At 38.9% G+C, this 25,196-nt stretch overlaps 1 protein-coding gene across 2 annotated transcripts in view; it reads right to left on the minus strand.

Moving 5' to 3' along the window:
- Nucleotides 1-25,196, minus strand: part of REC114 (REC114 meiotic recombination protein) — a 146,507-nt gene that overhangs the window by 111,846 nt on the left and 9,465 nt on the right. For both annotated transcript variants that reach the window (XM_090270038.1, XM_090270037.1), the window contains exon 2: nucleotides 9,753-9,842. In XM_090270038.1, coding sequence (XP_090126164.1) covers nucleotides 9,753-9,842 — 90 coding nt within the window. The remainder of the gene's footprint in view (nucleotides 1-9,752; nucleotides 9,843-25,196) is intronic.

A 25,196-nucleotide genomic window follows, 5' to 3' on the forward strand; every position in this document is an offset into this window, starting at 1 on the left:
GACTCAATATTAAGATGTTAATTCTCCCCCAAATGATTCAGAGTCAAAGCAATCCCAGTCAAAACCCCGGCAGGCTTTTTCTTTCTTTTTTTTTTTTTTTGGTAGGAAGTTTGATTCTACAATTTATACAGCCAGAAAATTTTTGAAAAATAATACAGCTCAAGTAATTATACTACGAACTTCAAAAATTACAGCAATATTAAAGTAATCAAACACTGTGTTATGGGACTGAGGATAGACATAGAGGCCAACAGAATAGAAAAGAACATCCATAAATAGACCCACACATACACAGCAAACTGATTTTCAACAAAGGTGTCAAGGTCATTCACAAGGAAAAGCTAGCTTTTCAATAAATGGTGCTGGAACAATTGTTATCTACATGCAAAAAATTTTAAATGGACCCTTAACTGTCACCATATATTAAAAATTAACCAAATGGTTCCAGAAGTAGATTCCCTAAGATCCATAATTACATTCCACATTTCAATACTACATTGAGGGGAAGAAGGCACTCTATACAAAATAATAATAATAAATATTAATATTATTAAATAATACTAAAAATTCATATGGACCATAAGCCTAAATGTAAGAGTTCAGACTATAAAACTTCTAGAAGAAAACAGAAAAATATCATTGCATCTTGGAATATACAAAAATCCAAAAACATAAATCATTAACAGAGAAAAATGGACTTCATCAAAATTGTAGGCTTCTGTTCTTCAAAAGACACTGCTAAGAAATGAAAAGGCAAGCCAAAGAGTGGGAGAAATATCTGCAGAACACATTTCTGATAAAAGAGTGGTAATCAGAATAAGAACTCTCATAATTCAAATGTAAAATGACAACGCAATTAAAAATGGTTACAAGTTATGAACAGATACTTCACCAGTAAGATATACAAGTGGCAAAGAAATATGTGAAAAGATGCTCAATATCCCTAGTCATTAAGATAATGTAAATTAAAACCATCATGAGATACCACTACATACCCACTAAAATAGTTAAACTTAAAAAGACCAACAATATCAAGTGTTGGCGAGGACATGGAACAACTGGAACCCTCATCATTGCTTGTGGGAATGCAGCTTTGGGAACAGTTCTACAGTTTCTTATGAAGTTAAACAGACCTGTCATATGACACAGCAACAGTTCCTCTCTCGGGAACTTACCAAAGAAAAATGAAAATATATGTTCACACAAAGGCTTGTATACAAATGTTTATTATACCACTGCCACTCATAATAGCTAAAAAATGTAAACAACCCATATGTCTACCAAAAGTTGAATGGATAAGCAAATTAGGTTTATTTATACAATGAAATACTACTCAGTAATGAAAAGGGATGAACAATATGGATAAATCTCAAAGGCATTATGCTAAGTGGAAGAAGCCAGACACAACAGACTACATATTGCATGATTTCAATTACATGAAATTCTAGAAAAGGCAAAACTATGGTGACATAAAGCAGACCAGTGGTTTTGCTAGGTGTTGAGGGTGAGCAGAGGGGATTGATTGCAAAGGGACACCAGGAAATTTGGGGGGCTAACTGAAATGTTCATACCATGACTGTGGTGTTGGTTATACAACTATACCATTTATCAAAATACATCATACTGAACACTTAAAATAATGAATTTTATATGTAACCTACCCCAAATTGTAGAGTTACCCTTATATATTTCTCAGTAGAATCTTAGAATTTAATAAACTTGGTTGTGTAACTGCAGTGCAAAAATCATTCCATATATGATACAAAGAAACCTCTATCTACTAGTAACATGTACCACTGTGCAAACAGATGGAGCACAGGGTAGCCCCTACTGTCTGAGGATTAATGTCACCATTCAGCAAAGACCCACAATATTGTCAGGGAGAATTCACTTTGTGTCATATGTATCCCTCAGTCCACAACTAGGAACAGTTTTCATTAGAAGCTGAAGAAATCTTATTTCTTGCAACTAACACAAGCTCTAACAGCAGCAGATAAAGCAAAACTATACAACTACTGCTGCAGTTTTAAAGTCACATGGGACACAAGTATGATTTGCAGGTAACCTCAAATTCAAGGATAAGGCTATATTCCACTTTATCTTCCCTTCCATTCTAAATGATAGTTGGTCTCTCACCCATGTGAGGTGGATAAAAATTCAGGAGAAATATCTCAGGAATGAGGAGTCCCTGCCCCATACCAGGCTCCCAGACCACGGTTCCAGTGCCAGGAAGGTAAGTCCCTACAACTTCTGGCAACAAAAACCTACCCATCTTAATGGATGTGGTTTCTTTAAATCCATAGTTGTCAGACTTACATTCAGCTAGATTTCTGACAGTTCTGGCTGATGGTTGTTCTATATATATTTTAGTTGTAATTTTGATGTGGTTGTGTGAAGAGGCAAGCCATGTCTGCCTATGCCACCATCTTGACCAGATCCCCCGATCATCGTTTCTTTAGCTGTGCAGCAGTTTTTAAATTTGATGTTTATTTTTTCCTGTTTCACTTGCCTTAAAGATATATTGGCAAAAATATTGCTATGCAAGATATCTGAAACTCTACTGCCGATGTTTTCCTCTAGGATTTTTATGGAACCATAATTTATATTTCAGTCCTTTATCAATTTTGAGTTTTTCTAGTATGGTGTAAGTTGGTGGTCTAGTTTTTTTCTTTTTGCAAGTACTAGTCCAGTTCTCCCAACACCATTTATTGAAGAGACTGTCTTCACTCCATTGTATGCTCTTGTCTCCTTTGTCAAATATTAATTGACCGTAAAGGCATGGGTTGATTTGTGGGCTCTCTATTTTGTCCATTGATCTATGTGTCTGTTTTTATGCCAGAACCAGACTCTTCTGATTACAGTCGCCTTGTAGTATAGTTTGATATCAGGTATCGTGACCCTTCCAACTTCGTTCTTTTTTCTCATGATTGCTGACTATTTGGGGTCATTTACGGTTCATATAAATTTTTGGAATATTTGTTCTACATCTGTGAAATACACAATTGGTATTTTAATAGGAATTATGTTGAATCTATAGATTGTTTTGGGTAGTATGGATGGACACTCTAATGCGGTTAATTCTTCCAATACATGAACAAGATTTATGCTGCCAATTACATGTATCTTCCTCAATTTCTTTCTTCAGTGTCCTATAGTTTTTCGAATACAGGTGTTTTGCCTCCTTGGTTCAATTCATTCCTAGGTACCCCTTCTTTTTGTTGAAATAGTAAATGGGATTGTTTTTGTAATTCCTTTTTCTGATACTTCATTATTGGTGCATAGAAATGCTATCAATTTCTGTGTATTGATTTTGTATCCTGCTACTTTGATGAATTTGTTTATTGGATCTAATAGTTTTTTGGTGGAGCCTACAGGGTTTTGTTTTTTTTTTTTTCCTCTCTGAATGAAATTAAATTTGGCAACATGGATAACAGTATATTTTTACAAAGCCCATTTTTTATATCACTTTACATGTTTTTTTTGTTTGTTTGTTTTTTGCCTATAGGGTTTTCTATATACAATATCATGTCATATGTGAATAATAATAGTTTTACTTACTCCTTTCCAATTTGGATGCCTTTTATTTTTTCTTCTTGTCTTGTAGCCAGTACTTCCAGTGCTATGTTGACTAAGAGTGGTAAAAGTGGACATTCCTGTCTTGTTCCTGATCTTAGAGGAAACACTTTTAATTTTTGCCCATTGAGTATGTTGGCTGTAGGTTTTTCATATTACATCCTTTATTATGTTGATGTATAACCCCTCTAGTCTCACTTTGCTGAAAGTTTTTATCATAAATGGGTGCTAATTTTATCAAATGCTTTTTTGCATCTACTGATATGATTGCGTAATTTTTGTAATTCATTTTGTTTATGTGATGTGTCACATATATTGATTTGGAAATATTGTACCAACCTTGAACCCCAGGATAAATTCTACTTGACATGGTATATGATCTTTTTAATGTATTTCTGGATCTGGTCTGCTAATATTTTGTTCAGGATTTTAGCATCAATGTTTTCAGGGATATTGGCCTATAGTTTTTTCTTTGTTGTGTCTTTACCTAATTTTCAAATTAGGATAATACTGGCATCGTAAAGAGAGCGTTGTAGCCTTCCCACTTTTTGAAAAATTTTCAATACTTTTAGAAGGATAGGCATTAGTTCTTCTTTTAATGTTTGGTTAAATTCGCCTATGAAGCCATATGTTCCAGGGCTTTTGTTTCCTGAGAGTTTTTTGATTACTGCTTCAATTTCATTAGTTGTTATAGGTCTATTCAGGTATTCTGCTTCTTCCTGATTCCATTTTGGGAGATTGTATAATTCTAGAAATGAATCCATTTCTTCCAGGCTGTTTTATTTATTGGCATATTATTGTTCACAGTATTTTCTTACAATCCTTTGTATTTCTGTGGTATCCATTATTTTCCCTCTTTCATTCTGGATTTTATTAATTTGGGTCCTCTCTTTTTCTTGATGAGACTGGTTAAAGGTCTGTCAATTTTGTTTATCTTTTCAAAGAACCAGCTCCTGGATTCACTGATCTTTTAAATTGTTTTTGTTTTTGTTTCTTTTGTCTCTGTCATTTATTTCCACTCTGATCTTGATTATTTCCTTCCTTCCACTCCCTTGGGGCTCTGTTTGTTGTTCTTTTAAAGTAGTGGGTTAGATTGTTCATTCGAGATTTTTATATCTTCTTGAGATATGCCAGTACTGCTATGAACTGCCCTCTTAGAACTGCTTTTGCTGTGTCGCATAAGTTTTGGGTTGTTGAGAGCTCATTTTCATTTGTTTCTGGTACTTTTTGATTTCTTCCTCTATCTCACTGATGACTCATTCATTATTTAATAACATGTTTTTTAGCCTCCGTGTATTTGAACAATTTTGAGTTTCTTAATTTTTTTTTACTGAGGTTGATTTCTAGTTTCATGCCGCTGTGATTCAAGAAGATTCTTGATATGATTTCAATTTTCTTGAATTTGTTAAGACTTACTTTGTGTGATCTATCTTTGAGAATGATCTATGTACACTTGAGAAGAATTTGTGTTCTGTTGCTTTGGGATAAAATGTTCGGTAAATATTAATTAAATCCATTAGATCTAGTGTGTCATTTAAGGTTGCTGTTTCCTTGTTGATATTTTTGGTCTGGAAGGGTCTATCCAATGGTGATAGTGGAGTTTAAAAAAACCCTGCAGTGACAGTATATTACCCTTTAGTATTATGTATTGACCTTCTCTGTCTCTTTTTATGGCCTTCGTTTTGACGTACATTTTGTCAGATGTAAGTATTGCTATCTTAGCTTTCTTTTTGTCTCCATTTGCATGGAATATTTTTTTCTAATCCTTCACTTGCAGTCTGTGCAAATATTTTGTTCTGAGGTGGGTCTCTGTAGACAGCATATGTATGGGACATGTTTTCTGATACATTCAGCTATCCTATGACTTTTGATTGGAGCATTTAATCCATTCACATTCAAAGTTATTATTGATACATACTTGTTAACTGCTATTTTGTTTTTTTATACCTATGTTCATCTCTATTATTTCTTCTTACAACAGTCCCTTCCACATCTCTTGCAATGCTGGTCTGGTGGCAGTGTATTCCTTTACTTTTTTTTGTCTGGGAAGCTCCTTATTTCTTCTTCAATTTTAAATGACAGTTTTGTTAGATAAAGTATTCTTGGTTGCAGATCCTTGCTTTTCACTTCTTCGAATACTTCATGTCAATACCTTCTGGCCTGAAGTGTTTGTGTTGAGATATCAATAGACAAGTCTTATTGGAGCTCCCTTGTAGGTAATTGACTATGTCTCTTTTGCTGCCTTTAAAATTCTCTCTTTGTCTTTAAACTTTGCCATTTTAATTATGATGTGTCTTCATGTGGGTCTTTTTGGATTAGTCTTGATTGGGACTCTGTGCTTCCTCAATTTGTGTGACTTTTACCTTCACCAGGTTAGGGAAGTTTTCTGTCATTATTATTCAAACAGCTTTTCTATCCCTTGCTCACTTTCTTCTCCTGGTATTCCTATGATGTTGATATTGTTAAGTTTCATGTTGTCCCAAAATTCCCTTAAACCACCCTAATTTTTTTTAAGTCTTTTTTCTTTTCGTTGCTCTGACTGGGTGATTTTTTTCTACCTTTTCTTCCAAATGCTGGATTGATCCTCTGCTTCATTTAGCCTGCTTTTAATTCCTTCTAGTGTATTCTTCACTTCAGATAGTACATTGTTCATTTCCAATGGGTTCTTATTCATCATTCCTACGTCATTTTTCACGTGGATGTAGTTCCCAATAAGTTCCTCATGGTTCCCGCTAAGTTCCTTGAACATCCTTACAGCCTTGACTTTGAACTCAATGTCTGATAAATTGCTTGCTTCAATCTCATTTAGCTCTTTTTCTGGGGATTCCTCCTCTTCTTTCATTTGGGATTATTCCTTTGTCTCCTCAATTTTGCTGACTCTTTGTGTTTGTTTCTATGTATTAGATTGATCTGCTTTGACTCTGTTTTGTGGAGTGGCCTTGTGTGTTAGGAGTCCTATGGGATTCAGTGGTGCAGTCCCCTAGATGTCCTGAGCTGGATTCTCTAGGAATGTCTTTTGTGCCATTTAAGTAGGCTCTCCTGTTGTATTTGGGTCTTGAATTTTATTGGCCCCTTCATTTGGTGCGTTCTCCCCTCCAGCTGACTGACTGAGAGGCTCAATGCCCACCACTTCTTGTATGCTGCTGTACAGGTGCTGACAGAACAAAACAACACAAAACAAAACTCACACAAGCAAAACCCCCTAAAAACAACAGTAAAATCAACAGCAAAAGAGCAGAGAATAGTAAAAGTGGAAAGAGAAATAGAATAACATAAGAAAAAAAGAACACATGAAAACCAAAGGAAAAAATGATTATGAGGATAGAAAGAGGAGAAACAATTAATAGTAAGGAATAGAAACAGAAAATCATTACACTAGGACTAAGAAAGGGAAAAATAAAATTTTAAAAATAAGAAAAGGAAGGAAGAAGGCAAAATGAAGTAAGAAGTGTAAAATATGAGAGTTGAAAGGAAAAGAGAAAAAATAAGTAAATTGAAAAATGAAAAAATGATAAAAAGCTAGGCTAAAGAAAAAATAATGAAAATAATGAAAAAGAATGAAGTGGCATTCATCTCAGGAGAGTTTAGTCCTTGCTTGCTGGGTTCTCCCTCTGGATATGACTCTGATGTCTGAAACTGGTATAAGCCAATGTCAGATGCTATCCACTTATGGCTCTGGGCAGCCTGTTTGAAGCCACAGCTGATCCACATTTTGTGGCTGTTTCCTTTGTAGAGGCATCGGCTATTCTCTGTAAAAAGTCGCAGAGGTTTGCTAAATATGTAAATATGTAGGGGCTTCAGATGTTCTCTGTAAGAAGTAGCAAGGACTTGCTAGAAAGCCTTGGAGAGAGCAATGTAGGGAGGAGTGTTGTAGCAATTGGTGATTTACAAGCTAAAAGGACCTCAGCCTCTATCACCTTCCATTTGCTTTTGTCTTGTTTATAACATTTGTGAAGTTATATTTTACAGGATATCTAGCCTTTTGAAGATAAAATGCTTCACAGAGAATTCGTCCCTGGCTGGAGAGCTATGCTGCTGCCAGAGATAACTTTATGGCCCTGCAAAATTTTGGCCCTGCGAACTTCTGGCCCTGAAAACTTTATTCCTGTTTGACACTCCTGCAGCCCTGTCCTGCCACCCCCCTTCCCAACAAGCTGCTTCTCACTAGAGAGAGAGAGCCAGATCCTATATAAGCTCCTCCCTAAAAATCCTGGGTGGTCAGAGCTTTGTTTGAGACAAGTTCTCTTCCAGACCAACTGGCTAATAAACTTTGCTTGCTTTAATCCACTGCTCCGGACTGTTCAATCTCGCTTATGTAGCTGCAACAATCTTGGGGCCTGGCTGCATCCAGGATGGGCCTTGCCACCCTGCAAGGCCAGCTTTTTATCAGCACAGGGACCAGGGATGGATCAACCAATGACTGAAGGCACCGCAGTATCTGCTTCCACCCACCACTGCCTGCAGTCCCGACATTAGTCTTAGTCTAGACACTGACCCATTTGCTTCTGAGAGGGCCTCTGGTGGAATCAGGAGGATGGGACTCCTGAATCTCCCATGGCAGGTGCCGTTTGCCTGTCCCCGTGCTGTACAACTGAATCTGTCCTAAATTATTTCCCTGAACCCAGCAGAGCAAAGCCCCCAGTAGGAAGGCAGGTGGGGCCTCCAGAGCCCTGAGCCTGGGCCTACTGGATCCTAGGCTCTCCTGTGAGAAGGAAGCGCCAGTCTGGTTCCTGGGAAAGTGTGTGGAACAGCCAGTCTCTAACATCTATTAGTCTGCCTATGTTGCTATCTCCTCAGGAGGGGATAAGATGCAGGTCAGGGGAAAGAAAGGAAGAAAAGAAAAGGGAAGGGAAGGGAAGGGGAAGAGAAGAAAAAGAAAGAAAAGAAAAGGAAAGAGGAAGGGAGGGAGGCAGGGAAGGAGGAAGGAAGCGGGTAAAGGGATGCAGGCGGGTCAAACAGGATTCCAGAGGGTGAAGTGAGCAGTTTCCCATAGGGGTAACTGTTTATCCCCTTGGAAGAGCTTGCTCTTCTAAGAAAACTGGCTGCTGCAGTATGGAGGTATGTCCTAGTACCAGGAACCCAGTAGCCATTCCCCCAGGCATCTCTCCCAAGCCTCCCACTCCAGAATCTCCTCACACGACTCCAGACTAGGCTATCCTTCCTTCACCCAAGCCCAAGATGAGTGGCTGAGAATGCAAAACCTGTACATTGGCTCCTTCAAACAAAAGAAAGGAAGAAAAAGAAAAAAACTGGTTTTGTCTCTAGCGGGCTCTGTCTCTCTTCAGCAAGCTGTCTCTCTCTGGTGGCGGGCAAAAACCCCAGCCTTTCACACCTGGATGCTGAGTGGGCAGGTAATCCTGGCACTGGTATTCTGTGCTTGGGAGCCTGGTGTAGGGTCCGGGCTCCACTCCTCTCAGGGGGAGGCTCCCACGCCATGCCGCAACCTTGGCCCACTGCCCATGAAAGTGATACTGGCCCCTTTTGCATCCCTGCCCTTTCTACCAATCTTGGGGTGATTTCTGCCCAACCTTGGTTAAGTGTCTCCTCTTCAGGTAGTCTTCAGTTGTTTATTTTGAGTGTACGTTCCCCTCTTTGTTTTTATTTTCAGTTTGGTTCTGGGAGGCAGTGCAAGACAAACCCTCCTACTCCACTGCCATCTTGCTCCCCGCCCTGGATTCTTATTTTCTTTATGTGTTCCTTCATTCCAAAAATTTCCCATAACATGTATTTAGAATAAAGAACAAATGCATGTTTATAAAATTAGAGTTTTCTAGAGGTCTATACCAAGTAAAAATAGCATGCTTCAAGTTTTCTTTTACATATTTCTTTCGATCTATCCCTCTTCATGTTCTTTACCCTATCTGGAAAACCCTCCACACATTTCTCTAAAAATCTAGCCTGTTTTCAACCCAATCTCCCCAGTTAAGATTCTTTCATAATACTGCTTAATCTTAATCCTTTGATACATTTTGACTCCCAACAAAACCCTAATCCCCTATAGGGCAGGCAGTATTCAGTATGTTTTTTATTTCCCACTGGTACAGAACATTCAGCAAATGCTTATTTGTTGAACCTGATGGATTTCATTGAGACTGAAGAAACTTGAGGATATAAAAATTAATGTAAAGCTATGAAGATAAAAAATATTTGCAATATTAAAGTATATGCAGAAAACCTACCAGAAGTGTTTGTCCTTGGGAAATGAAGAAATGACCTGATATAACTATGGTGAGAACGAGATACCCAGATTCTTCATTGGAATCAAAAACCTTAAAAAAGAGAGAAAAATATGTATAAGACATCACATTTCTGTAATACTAATAAACTTATAATACTGATAACCAAACAATCTTTGATCTTTCTACCCTGAATGTTCCCTTTCCTCCCTTGTAATCTGGAATCACTCCCTTAGTTTCAAGTTTATCTTTAAATAGTGGCTAACATCCAGATTTCCTAAAAATGTAACTTAAATGTATTTTGAAATAAGAAGAATACTAGATTGAGAATCAAGAGATGTGGGGCCAGAACCAACCACTTTTCAGTTACATTTTAATAAATCATGAGTTATCTTTGAGCCTCAATTTCCTTCTGATAAAATGGGGGCAACACCTTACAGCAGTGCTGTGAGATTTCAGAGTCCCAGTTTCTTCAACCACACAATCTATACTTCATAACTCCTCAAAACCAAGTTCTTTCCTTTAGATGAGCTTTAATTTGTCAAAATCACTCTTAAAAAATGGTGCCCCAAACTGAACACAATACTCTTGGTGTGGTCTAATTATCTCCCATTACTTGCAATAACATAGCCAATAATCACATTAAGCTTTTGAGGGGGCAGTCCCATTCAACAGTGATCTTAGATCAATCAAACGTTCTGAAACTCTATGGTGGCAAATAACACTTTCACTTCCTTCATGTAAATAAAATGTAAGACCTTGCATTTATCCCCATTATATTTTACCTTGTTAGATCTGGTCTATATTTGTGGTATAGGTGAAGCAATTAAATCAAAATATCAGGGAGGGCATAATGACAGATACATAAGAGAGGGATTAGGGTCCTAAGTAACTACATTGCATAGGTGTCTTTAATATAATTAATAAACATCCTTGTACTTCTATTGACAAATAACATTCTATCTTATAGTTTCGTATGTGGGATTTAGAGGTTTTTTTAAGTATGTTTTATTAATTAGGTTGTTACAGTTGCCCTAATTTCTTTCCCTTTACTCCCCTCTTCCCAGTACCCCCTTTCCCTCCAACAATCCCACCCTCTTTAGTTCATGTCCATGGATCGTGTACATAAGTTCTTCGGCTTTACCCTTTCCTATATTATTCTTAACTTCCCCCTGCCTATTTTGTACCAAACAATTATGTTTCTTAGTCCGTGCACCATTTCCCCATTTCTCCCCCTTCCCCCTCCCAGCTGAAAACCCTCCAAATGATCCCCATACCTATGATTCTGTTCCTATTCTGGTTTGCTTCGTTGGATTTTGTTTTTATTTTTAGATTCAGTTGTTGATAGTTGTGAGTTTGTTGTCATTTTAATGTTCATAATGTTGAACTTCTTTTTCTTAAATAAGGCCCTTTAACATTTCATATAATAAGGGCTTGGTGATGATGAACTCCTTTAGCTTTACATTGTCTGGGAAGCACTTTACCTGCCCTTTCATTCTAAATGAAAGCTTTGCTGGACAGAGTAATCTTGGTTTTAAGTCCTTGCTTTTCATCACTTTGAATACTTTTTGCCAATCCCTTCTTGCCTGCAAAGTTTCTTTTGAAAAATCAGCTGACAATCTTATAGGCACCCCTTTGTAGATAACTCTCTGCTCTTCTCTTGCTGCTTTTAAGATTCTCTCTTTATCTTGAACCTTTGACATTTTCATTATGATGTGTTTTGGTGTGGTTCTCTTTGGGTTTAGCTTCTTTGGGACTCTCTGTGCTTCCTGGACTTGTATGTCTATTTTCTTCACCAAATTTGGGGAGTTTTCCTTCATTATTTTTTCACATAAGCTTTTGACTTCTTGCTCTTTCTCTTCTCCTTCTGGCACCCCTATGATTCAGATGTTAGCAAGTTTAAAGTTGTCCCAGAGGTTCCTAAGCCTCTCCTCACTTTTTTCAGTTCTTATTTCCTCATTTTGTACTATTGATTGTTTTTTACTTACTTATATTCCAAATCATTGATTTGAACTCCAGTGTTCTTCACTTCACCATTGCTTTTGTGTGGATTTTCCTTCATTTCATTTAGCATAGCCTTTACTTCTTCCCTTATGCATTTGCCATACTTAAGCATATCTGTCAAGTCTGTGAGCATCTTTATCACCAGTGTTTTGAACTCTGTGTCTGTTAGGTTAGCTACCTTCTCGTTTGTTAGGTTGGCTATCTCCTTGTCACTTAGTTCTCCTACTGGAACCTTTATCTGTTCCCTCTTTTGGGTCATACTTCTCTGTCTCTTCATCTTGACAGGCTCCTGTGTTTGTTTACCTCTGTGTCTTAGGTAGAGCTGTCACACTTGTTATGTTGTAAGGGGAGGAGCCTTAGGTATTCATCAGTACAGGGTGACCCATTTCACCCCGTTGTGGCACTGTGTTGGGGGGAGGGGTCTGAGAGGGAACAATGCCACTTGCTCAGCACCCAACCCTTTTCCAGGCACTTCTCCTGCTTCTCATATAGGACTGGCACCCCTCTAGCTATTGCCCTGGCCATTGTCCCCAGAGTGGGTTGGTCTGCAGATGTTCTAGGACTGTGGGGTCTCTTTAAACAAGGGGACTTTGCTGAGAGACTGGCAGTTTCTTCCTCCACTGATTTTCACAGTCAGAAGCAATGAGGCTTTATTTTCCCCAGCGCTGGGACCATGAGCTGCGTAGTCTGGTCTGGTGCTGGGAGTGCTCCCCAGGAGTCCTTCCCTACTTTTTAAAATATGTGACTGCGCTTTCTGTTAGTCTGCTGCTGCTGCTCCTGCTGCTACCACCACCACAGCCACTGCCACTCTGCTTCCTCTCCACCCTGGTTCTGCCCCTCCTATCTCTCCAGATGAGTATTTATTCTTTATACCTTGGTTTGTTGGACTTCCATGCAGCTCAATTTTCTGGAACTTCTGGTTGTCTCTAGTTTTGAGGTAGTTGTATTCCTTCTTAGTTGTGGAGGGAGATGCAGTATGTCTGTCTAGGCCTCCATCTTGACCGGAAGTTGGGGGTTTAGAGTTTTAAGTCCATAGTTAAACTCAAGATCACCCACTAAGTTTTCTCTAATTCATTTTATATTCCAAACTTAAAAATCAAATGACATTCTAGATGTCAAAGGGGTGGGTTATGCTAAGCCCTGCTCTTTTTCCTACCTGGTTGTTATTCTGCCTCTTTCCCAGTATCAGAAATCCAGTTACTTGTACAACACTCTTCCCACCATAGTTTAAACGGATTATCTTACATGTTTCATGACCACGTAAATCCACAAGGATAAATATCTAGGAACTAGATAGAGTAGTATCAACAAATTCTTTGGAGGGCAATACATTAACATGACAGCTTAACTTTTTTTTAGAATTATAACATGTATCCCGAAGTGCCCAAAACTTAAATGTACAGCTCAATGGAAGATGATAAAGCAAACACATAATCATCACCTAGGTGAAAAATCAGAATGTAAGCAGCCTTCCAGAAAGTACCCAAATCACTACTTATTCCCATTCCTCCTAAGACAACTTCACATCCTAACTTCTAACACTACAGTTTACTTTTATTTATATGAATGGAACATACAGAAAGAATTCTTTTATGCCTGGCTTCATCAATGTTGTTGCAAGTACCTGAGTTCATTCATTTTCATTACTGTAGAATACCATTTTATGACTATCCTACAATTTATTTTTTTCATTCTTTTGTTGATGAATATTGTTTTCCAGTTTAGGTCTAACACTAACAATGCTATTATGAATATTCTTATATATGTTTCTTGTGGTGTAGAAATACTTATGGAGATGCCAAGTCTTCCTTAATTATTTTATAATTTTTTCAGGCAATACAAAATGACTTCCGGAGAGTCCCAGCAGACTTCTCCCCTGCCCTCCAAATTCTTAGATCTAATTGTCCACTCAAAATCTCCACTTGAAAGCCTAATAGTCATCTCAAAATTAACAGCCCCTAACTTGATGTCCAGACTTTCCCATTCATTTATTTATTCATCCATTCAATATTTACAAAGTATCTACCAAGTGGCATCTGTTGCATATCACCAGGAGCGGAAGTCCAAACACTTCTTCCCACTGAATCTTGGTACTGAAGTCACCATGGAAAACAATACAGTCAAGCCCTGGTGGAAGAGCACTTGGCTCACATGGAGAAGATACAGCAAGGCAAGCATCAGTAATGATATCGGTTCCCCAATAGCCAGGAGGTCCCTCTCAGCAGCCATGCAGCGCACTTGGCCTGCACTAGCCCCTCATGTGCTACAGGAGAAGGATCCACTCCCATTAGGGGACAGATACAGCAGTGCAGTTGGTCAGGTGCTATATGATGGTAATGCAGAACAAAGGAATATAGGCTGTGAACTCTATCTCTTGGTAAGAAGGCATTCTAGGCCCAAGACCCATTTTTACATGGCTGAGAGAGGGTCAAAAGATTGCATGCACAACTGTCTTTCCCAACACAAAGTACCTACCATATGTGTCAGGCTGTTGTAGGCATTTGACTCCCACTGTTTTCCCATCTCAGAATATAATTGTCCTCCCACTTCCTTAGGCCAAAACTATGGAATCATTCTTGAATCCTCCCCTTTTCTCTTACTCATATGCAATCCATCAGAAAATCCTTCGTGTCAACCTTCAAAATATTCAGAATCTAACTACTTCTCACAGGTTCAGTCTGAGTTACTATCATCTGTAGTTAGATTATTACAATAACCTCCTAACTGGATTTCCCATTTCTGTTCTTGCTCCCCCTCTCCAACACATTTTATTCTCAACACAGTAGCCAGAGTAATCCTTTTAAAAACTAAGTCAGATCATATCATTTCCAACTCAGAGCCCTGCAGTAACTTTTCATCTCATTAAGAGACTCATGCAAGGTGCTCCACAAGCTAGCCCTCCACTGCCTCTCTGCTCCAGTCACACTGCCCTCCTTGCTGCTTCTTGAACCCATTAGGCCCATTCTTGATGATAAACCTCAGGGCTTTTGCCATTGCTGTTCTATCTGAAATTCTCTCCTAGATACACATGACTTCCTCCATCTTCTTCAGGTATTTTTTTTAATGTCATATTTTCAAATAACACCTTTCCTGACCATCCTACTGAAAACTGCCACCAACTTCCCCAATTACCCAAATCAGATCAATCCTACTGCCTACTCCAGCTTTGATTTTCTTCATAGATATTTTTCTCCATCATGTCACTTTTGTTAATAGAAAGTCTGTCTGCCTGTCTTCTTTAAAAGATGATAAACAGGATTATAGACAATACTCAATCCAAAAAAGGCAGAATAAGAATAAAAGTAGAACAAGGAACAGATGGGACAAATATAAAACAAAAAGCAAGATTACAGACTCATATTCAACCCTATTGATGATCACTTTAAAGGTAAATGACTTAAAGAGCATTTCTTGTAGGCAGCATATAGGGCAGTTGTAGTTTACATTTTCATCCTAGTGCCAGATAGGATAAAAAGATAAGACACAACCATATGGACTTTAAATATAAAAACATGCAATATAAAAGCAGGTAAAAAACAAAAGCATGAGGAAAATATATACAATTCTAACACTGGTCAAAAGAAAGCTGGAGCAGCTATATTAATATTAGACAAGGTTATCAAAAGGTATAAAGAAGGTTCTTTCATAAAAAAAGGAGTTGATTAAGAGACATAATTATTCTAAACATTTGTATCCCCCAAAACAGAGCTTAAAAATATATGAAGCAATAATTAATAGAACTACAAGGAGAAACAGACAAATCTACAGTTACAGTCAGAGATGTCAATACCCTTCTCTCAACAACTGATAGAACAAGTATACGACCTGACTGACATTTTATAGAACACTCTACCCAATACCAGAAAAATACACATCCTTCTCAAGTACACACACAATACTTACCAAGACAGACAAAATTCTGGGCCATAAAACAAGTCTTGGCAAATCTGAAAGTATATTCTCTGAGCACAAATTAAATGAGAAATCAATAACAATAAACTCTCTGAAAAAAATTCCCAAATATTTTGAAATTAAAAATACACTTCTAAATAACCCATGGATAAATAAGAAATTAAAAGGGAGATTAGGAAGTATTTTGAATTGAATGTAATTGAGCATGTTAACAAACTAAAAATGGAAAACCAGATGATCACCTCTATATATAAGAGAATATATAAAAACATTTGACAAAATCTAATATCCACACCTAATTTAAAACTCAGCAAACCAAGAGTAAAAGGAACTTCCTCAAGCTGATAAAGGGTAGCTATGAAAAACCTACAGTTAGCATCATACTCAATAGTGGAAAGTCAAGCTTTCTCTCTAAGACAAGGAACGAAACAAGGATGTCCATTCTCATAAGTTCTATTCAACATAGTACTGGACGTTTTAACCATTGTAATCAGATTTTTAAAAAAGAATAAATGAAAAGCACCCAGATTGTGAAGGAAGAAGTAAAACTGTCTTAATTCATAGACATGATTATTTATGTAGAAAATCCAATTGATTTTCATAGAACTAATAAATAGATTTTAGAAAGGTTGCAAGATAGATGATCAATAAATGAAAACTAAATTTATACAAATTAATAAAGAGTTGGAATGTGAAATTTTAAAAACATCAAAATTTACAAAAGCATCAAAAATAGAAAATAAATAGGGATAAACATGACAAAATTAGTTAAAGATCTGTACACTGAAAAGTTACAGAAATTGAAGAACACATAAATATATGGAGATATATACTCATATTTTGTTCATGGATAGGTAGATCTAACATTGTTAAGATGCTGAAGTATGCAGAATAATGGTTCCCCCAAAGATGTCCATGTTCTAATACCTGGAACCTATGAATATATTATCTTACATGGTAAAGGGGACTTTGCAAATGTAATTAAGTTAAGGATCTTGAGAGAGGAAGAGTATCCTGGGTTATCCAGGTGGGCCCAATGTAATCACAAGGGTCTGTCTAAGGGAAAGAGAGTGGCAGAAGAGGCAGAGTTAGAGAAGGAAATGTGACTGCCAGATTTGAAAATGGAAGAATGAACAAAGTACCCATTTTATACTGATCTCTTATAAATATTTGGGAAGAAAAAACCATAGGAAGGAATGTCCCTGACCTTGAGCTTAATTCATCAATTTGTTCATTCAACAAATATCTACTGAGCAGCTAGTAGATGCCCAAGCATTTTTCTATATACATCATGGAACGAAACATTAGCTGTCCTGTGGAGCTAATGTGGGATGGGATGCAGGACAATGGAACAGACAACAATTAATAATAAATACAATTAGTGGCATACTAAGGGTGGGATAGTGGGAGTCATCAACCCTGGTACAGGCAATATGGAAATACTTTGCCAAGAATTTATAAGCAACCTACTGAATGGGAAAAGATATTTCCTAATGATATATTTGATAAGGGGTTAATAATCCAAAACATATAAAGAACTCACGCAATTCAACATCAACAACATGGATGAACCTAGAGGACACTATGTTAAGTAAAATGAACCAGAAAGAGAAAAACAAATACTATTTGACCTCACATATATGTGAAATATGAAAAAACAAACTCATAGAAACAGAGGACAGACTGATGGAGAACAGAGGCCAGGGGAAAGTGTGGGGTATAAAATGGGTGAAGGTGGTCAAAAGGTACAAACTTCCAGTTATAAGATAAATATGTCCTGAGTATGTAATGTACAGTATAGTGACAATAATTAACAGTAGAGTATATGTATTTGAAAGTTGCTAAGATTTCTTCATCCCTTCCTCTACCAAGCCATCTAGAATATCAATTCTATCTTGGACTGTGAGACCTTGGCCATGTATGGCAGAGGAACAAAATACAAAGATCCTCAGTTCCTGACACTGAGAAGTGTCATATCAGTCCTGTACTTTAATGTAGAGAATAATAAACTTTCATTTTATTTAACATACTGTTATTTTGCATTTTCTGTCAGAGCCAATCTTAATTTTAATACAAAATATAACCCAATAATTCTTCCAAAAAAGCACACTGCATAAGAGTAACAACTTTTTTTTTAATGTATTTTATTGATTATAGTGTTACATTTGTCCCAATTTCCCTTCCCTCTGCTCCCCTCCACCCGGTGGCCCCCTCCCTCCAGTTGTCCCCCCCTTTTAGTCCATGTCCATTGTTTGTGCATATAGTTCTTCTCAACCTCTGCCTATTATTCCATTCCCTCTTACTATGCTTCTTAATTCCTATACCATCTACCTCCCTCTCCCCCTTCCCCCTACCTGCTGACCTCCCCGCAACTTTTGATGATACCCCTATGTCTTCATATGGGAACTAGCTTGAAAAAGACCTGAGTTTTAGAATCAGCTCTTCCACTTCCCATGGAAATCTTTGGCAAGCTACTTAAAACAGCCAGGCCTTAGCTTCTTGTCTCTAAAATAGTAATAAGATCTAAAGAGTTGTGGAAATTAAATGTGAAGAAGTTTATTAAAATACTTTCTAAATTGCGAAGTGCTACAGAATAGCAGTATTGTTTTGTTAACTGTCTGCTCTTCCAGACCCTTCATTTAGAATTGGGCATGAGGATGGGTTGCAGTACATCCAACATCAGTCACCCCAGAGATTCATTCAGTAGGTCTAGCAGAGAACCCATAAATCTTTATTTTCAACAAGCACCCCCAGAGACTCTGTTGAAAGTAGTATGCCCAATATACCTTGAGAAACACTGCTCTAATGATCAGGGTCTACCTATTCTTGCAACCCTCTGCTTAAGTGCCCCAATATTTTAAGATAGTGATAACACAAGGATAGTTCCAAAGCCTCTCCAATGCTTTAACTAAATGCCAAGAACCCAATAGATAATTTAATAATGCTCTGTAGAACTGATGAACTGAAATGGAAAAAGATGAAGTGGAACTGAATCAAGTGACCCACTGTGGACTTCCATTTCTGGCCAACATAAAGTAACAGGGACCGAATTTACTCTTCTGCCTGAAACAACTAAAAAACTGGATGAAGTACAGGAAACAAAAATTTTCAAGGCACTGGATATCAGGTAATAAAGGACATGATTCCTCAGAAATAATGGGAAACAAAGGAGGTGAACCTTACCATTGCACCAGATTGCTTCCTGAGAAAGTTTTCAGGCTGAAGTGCTAGGAGGAGCTTAGGCAGAACCTGGCAAGGTGTCCCTGAGTCAAAGGGATAGAATTGTGGGTCCAGGGAGGTCAGTGTGGCTAGTTTTCAGTTCAGAATACCAGAGAGGAAAGAACTGCACAAGGAGAGAACTCCTGATAACTACAGAGACTCCTCAAGCCTTCAGCCTACATGCATGAGCAAACTACTGGAGGCTGGGCAAAGAACCACCTGGAACTTAAGAGCAGGGAATAGTGCTCGTTCTCATTAGCCAGAGTGAAAAACCTCATAATTTAAAGGGCACTGGTAGAGTAATCTGAAGAGTTTTGCATCAGGAGTGAGAAAAAATTAGCCCTTGATCAAATGCTGTGAGAAACGCTCACAATAAAAACGGGGACACAGGACTTGAGCAGCAAAGTGAGGCGTTTATTCACGAGTCTGCAGAGTCGGGTGCACCCTCAGCCAGGAGAATGTGTGAGCAAAGTAGACAAAGAAAGCTGGTTTTATAGTAAAGCGCCCCACCCTAAAGTGAAATTGATCAGCTTCCCCGCCCTAACGCGATTAGCTCCCCCACTCCTTTCCTTCTTCCCGGTTTCTCCATTACTGGTTACTCCAGAGTTACAATCTATCGTGATCATCTAAATGCCCATATTGTGGTTTGCAAATATGCTAATACTGTCATGTCCCTTCCCAGAGATCCTCTAATTACATTTGCCCTTTGTTACTAATGACTTTCTACTGGTTTGGGAGTCACTACGTCCTTGTTTCCTACAATGCTGCTCTGGTCCCACCTGACAAAGCTTAAAAGTAAGACTTGAAAGGATCAAACTGTCTCCAGATAGCTTAATCCAGAAAAAAACTCAAGAATATTTAATATAAATAGAAAAATATACTGTACCCCACAGGGTAAAATTCATATCAGGTATCCTATGAAAAATTACCAGGCATGCATAGAACTACTATTTTAATATTTTTAAAAATAATTTTGGACTGCCAGTCAAAATGGCAGAGCAGGTAAACACTATGCTCACCACATTAAAATTACAACTATGGAAGTACCACCCTGGAGAACCACCTGAAATCTAGTGGAACAGAAGTCCTGCAATGATGGATATAAATAAAGAAGCCACATCGAGACTGGAAGAAGGGGTGGAGAAGTGGAAAGGGCTAGCCCCACACCCACATACGGCAACAAATCGGGAAGGATATCTTGGGTGTTATGGAAACCAGGCTCCCCAGCGCAGACCACCAGTGACAGGAAGAGAAGTCCCCATAACTTCTGGCTGTAAAAACCAGTGAGGATTGAGGCTGAGTGAGACGGAGGTTTCTGGAGTCCCAGGCAGTTCCTCTTAAAGGGCCTGCACACAGACTGCCTTGGACTCACTTGCTCTGAGCTCCAGTGCTAGAGCACCAGCTCCAAAAGTGCCAGAGACATGTGGGGAGGAACTCAATTGTCTGGCTTCAGGACAAGGGCTGGAGGGGCAGATTTCTCTGGGACTAAACTGTTGGCAGTTGTTGACTCCTCCCCACCACAGAGTATACAGGCGGACACGGTTGTCCCTTTGCTGAGCTCTTCCCCACCCAGCATGCAGATGCAGTTGGGCACCAAATCTGTCTCCATCAAACTTTCCCCACCCTGGTGATTCCCTAAGAACCCATCCTACCCAAATCACGCAGCAGCCTGGACTTCTTCCAAAGGCTGTTCCTCACAAACTGCCAGCCTCAGTCCATGCTGCATAATTTCCTAAAAGTTCCACAAACTCCAAACAAGCAGTGACTGGCTTTGGCATGCCCTGTACCTCTTGCTAAGCAGACCTAGCTGGCACTAGTGGCAACTGGCCTACTTTCACAGCACAGTATTTCCCAGGTGCCCCCACACCAAGTACAGGCAGCAGATCATTTTGTAGCTCCTACTAGGTGGCCCTGGGCTGGGCACAGGCAGCAGCTGAACTGGGGCTACACTGGATCCTCTCCCAAGAGGCCCCAGAACCAGCACATCAGGTGGTCAGCTTCAGACCATGTTAGGGCCCCACCCAACTAGCTCCACAAATGACACACCCAGAGGGTGGACTCAGTAGGACCAGAGACCTGCTACAATGAAGTCCACTCTATGGATTCAGATTCAGCACTACAGCTCCCCTGCTGTAGTCATAATCAGTCCTCACAGCCAGTCAGCCTGAGCCAATCCTTCCCACAGATGTGCCAACAGCAATCAAGGCTCTGCTACAACAGGAGGGCACACACAACCTACAAAAGGGACACCCCTGAGCATCGGCCATAGATGACCAGGGTGTCTGTACCACTGGGTCTCACAGGATACTGACTACATAAGGGCAGCCTGCCAAGACTGGGAGAAGTGGTAGGTCTACCTAATATACAGACACACATACCGAGGCAGACAAACTGAGGAAACAAAGAAACATGTCCAAAATGAAAGAGCAAGACAAAAATTCCATAGAAAGAACTAAATGAAATTTTTATATGGTTACTCAATGAGCTTAGGGGAATAGTAGACTAAATCAGTGAGATAGTAGACATAAAATGGAGATACAAAGTATAAAAAAAACAGTCAGAAATAAGAATACAATAACTGAAATGAAGAATACATTAGCTGGAATCAACAGCAGATGAAGCAGAGACTCGAATCAGTGATTTGGAAGACAAGATAGTGAAAAGAACCTATCAGAACAACAAAAAGGAAAAGAAACAACTAAGGATAGATTGAGAGGCCTCTGGGACAATGTCAAGAGTAACAATATTTTCATCCAGGCCAGGTGGCCCTGTTGGTTGAAATGTTGTCCTGTACACCAAAAGGTTGCAGGTTCAATTCCCAGTCAGGGCACATACCTAGGTTGCAGGCTCAGTCCGTGGTATGGCGGCATACGTGAAGCAACCAATCAATGTTACTCTCTCATGTCAATGTTCCTCTCTCTCTTTCTCTCCCTTGCTCTCTCTCTAATATCAATGAACATATACCCAGGGTAACAATTTAAAAAAAGAGTAACAACATTTGCATTATAGGGGTGCCAAAAGACAAAGCGAGCAAGAGATTAAAAACCTATTTGGAGATAAAATGACTGAAAACTTCCTTAGCCTAGTATAGGAAACAGACACACAAGTCCAGGAAGCACAGAGAGTCCCAAACAAGATGAACCCCAAAAGGCCCACATCAAAACACATCATAACTGGACTTCCGGCCAAGATGGAGGCTTAGACAGACACGCTAGGTCTCCCTCTACAACTAGAGAGGAATACAACTACTTCAAAACAAAGGATAACTAGAAATTCCAGAAAATAAAACTACACGTAAGTCCAACATATGAAGTTATAAACCAGCGGTGCCATTTGGGCAGGTAAGAGTTAAAGAGGGCAGTGCTGTTTGCGGTCGCACCTGGACAACGGCGGGCGGTGAGGAATCCTGGATCCGTCAAGCCCCTGGCGGTGCGCGACCCCGGCGAGGAGTCCCGGCTGCGGCCAAGCCCCTGCCGGTGCGCGACTCCGGCGCTGGGGAGAGCGGCCGCCGCATCGCCTTGAACAGTGAGGCCCAGGGGGGCGGGAGGACGGATCCCGGTCTCCTAGCTGAATAACTGTGTGAATCCATCTTGGACCCCCGCCCCCAAAGAAAGTGCCACAGGGCTGCGAAATAGGTCGCGGACAGGCAGGCGCCGGCCGGTTGCTGATTTGTGACGCGTACACAGGCACTGCCCCCCCTACAGCTGGCCCAAGAAAACAAAACGCATCTGTCAAAATGAGGCAGACAACTATAGAAATCCTGGTGACACAACTCACCAGACAGCAGATAGAGAACCTGACAGATGAACAGATAAGAAACCTGTCAGAGGCTCAGTTCTGGGCCATTGTTAACAGATGGCTTATAGAATTCACAAAAGAGCAGGAAAAAGATATGAAAGAAGCGAAAAACTTTCATAACGAAAGGAACAAAACCGCATACGAGACAGAAGGAAAGGAAATAAAATCCAGAGTTCATTTCAACAAACTGGAATATGGAGAAGGAACAAGCAGTCAACCAATGCAGCGAGAGGAAATGGGAAGCAACAATGAAAGGATCAGAAACCTCTGGGACAGCTATAAAAGGCCCAACATAAGAATCATTGGTTTGCCAGAGAATGAGGAAGATGAACTAGAACTTGAAAAATTGAGTGAAAATATAATAAAGGAGAACTTCCCAGACTTGGGGAAGGGAATAGACTTGCAGGTCCAGGAAGCAAGGAGAGTTCCCAAGAGACTGGACCCAGGGAGAACCACTCCAAGACACATTATAATCAAAATGTCAAAAGTTAAAGATAAAGAGAGAATCTTAAAAGCAGCAAGAGAGAAGAAAAGAATTATGTACAAAGGGGTCCCAATTAGACTATCAGCTGACTTCTCAAGGGAAACCCTACAGGCAAGAAGAGACTGGCAAGAAATATTCAAAGAAATGAAAATCCAAAACCTACAACCACGAATACTCTACCCAGCGAAATTGTCATTCAGAATAGAAGGACAGAGAAAGTGTTTCCAGGACAAAATAAAACTGAAAGAGTTCATTAGATCCAAACCACTGTTATATGAGATGTTAAAGGGACTGGTTTAAAAAAAAAACAGAAGCTAGGGAGATGAAACAAAGGCAAACTAAATAGGCAACGAGAGTGGAAAAGGAACTGTGGGTACGGGAAGCATATTGGGGGGAGGTCAACAGGGAGGGGGAATGGGGAAAGGGAGGGAGATGATATAGGAATTGGGGATCAAGGTAGGAGGGAATGGAATAGACGGAGAGAGGTTGGGAGGAACTGTATGCACAACTAATGGACATAATCTAAAAGGGGGGGACAACTGGAGGGAGGGGGGCCACCGGGTGGAGGGGAGCAGAGGGAAGGGAAATTGGCACAAATGTAATATTTTAATCAATAAAACACATTAAATCTGAAAAAAAAAAAAAACAAACACATCATAACTAAAATGCCTACAGTTAAAGACAAATACAGAATCTTAAAAGCACCAAGAGAAAGGCAGTTAGTTACATACAAGGGAGTTCCCATAAGAATGTTAGCTGATTTCTCAAAAGAAACTTTGCAGGCTGGAAGGAATTGGCACAAAATATTCGAAAGGATGAAAAGCAAGAACCCCTCCAACCAAGATTACTCTAACCAGCCAAGCTATCATTTATAGTTAAAGGACGGATACAGAGCTTGCCAGATAAGAAAAAGGTAAAGGAGTTCATCACCACCAAATCAGTATTACAAGAAGTCTTAAAAGGACTTCTTTCAGAAGAAAAAAAGATGTGAATAATAAAAAATGTGAATAATAAAATGGTAATTACTACATATCTATCAATAATTACTTTAAATGTAAATAGATTAAATGCTCCAGAAGACATAAGGTGACTGAAAGTAAATAAAACCATTATAAATGCTGCCTAAAAGAGACTAGCTTCAGACTGAAAGACCACACAGAGACTGAAAGTCAAGGGATAAATTAATATTTCCTGCAAATAGAAATTTTAAAAAACTGGGTAGAAATACTTATATAAGACAAAATAGACTTTAAAACAAAGGCTATAATGAAACATAAAAGGACATTTCATACACAACAGCCAAGCTTTGGAAGCAACACAAGTGCCCATTGATAGACAACTGGATAAAGAAGAAGTGATACATTATACACTGGAATATGACTTGACCATAAAAAGAATGAAATATTACCACTTCCAACAGCATAAATTGACCTAGAGGGTATTACACTCAGTGAATTAAGTCAGACAGAGAAAGACAAATACCATATGATTTCACTTCTATGTGAAATCTAAACAACAAAATAAATGAACAAAAAGAAACAGAAACAAACTTGCAGATACAGAGAACATTTTCATGGGGGTATAAGTCGAAAACAGGAAGGGACTCAGAAGTACAAATCGGCAGTTACAAAATAGTCACAGGGATGTAAAGTACAGCATAGGGAATATAATCAATAATATTGTAATAACTATGTATTGTGTCAGGTGGGTACTAGAATTATCAGGGAGATCACTTCTTAAGTTACATAAAAGTCTAACCACTATACTCTATACCTGGAAATAATATAATACCGAATGTAAACTGTAACTAAAAATATAAATTTTTTCAATTTTTAAAAAGCCTAAAATAATAATTTTGTAGGTTTTTATGAATCCTAAACTATCCTTTAAAAATACTATTACAGTAGTCCCTCTCTATATTGCGGTTCACTTATCGTGGCGTCACTGTATCACGGGATTTTTAAAAATATTATATTTATTTATCACAGACTTTTCACTATATTGCAGGATTTTGCAGTACTGTATATGTA

The sequence above is a fragment of the Furipterus horrens genome, unplaced genomic scaffold (assembly GCF_987537825.1).
Source record: "Furipterus horrens unplaced genomic scaffold, mFurHor1.1.pri manual_scaffold_3, whole genome shotgun sequence".
In the NCBI taxonomy this organism is placed as follows: Eukaryota; Metazoa; Chordata; class Mammalia; order Chiroptera; family Furipteridae; genus Furipterus; species Furipterus horrens.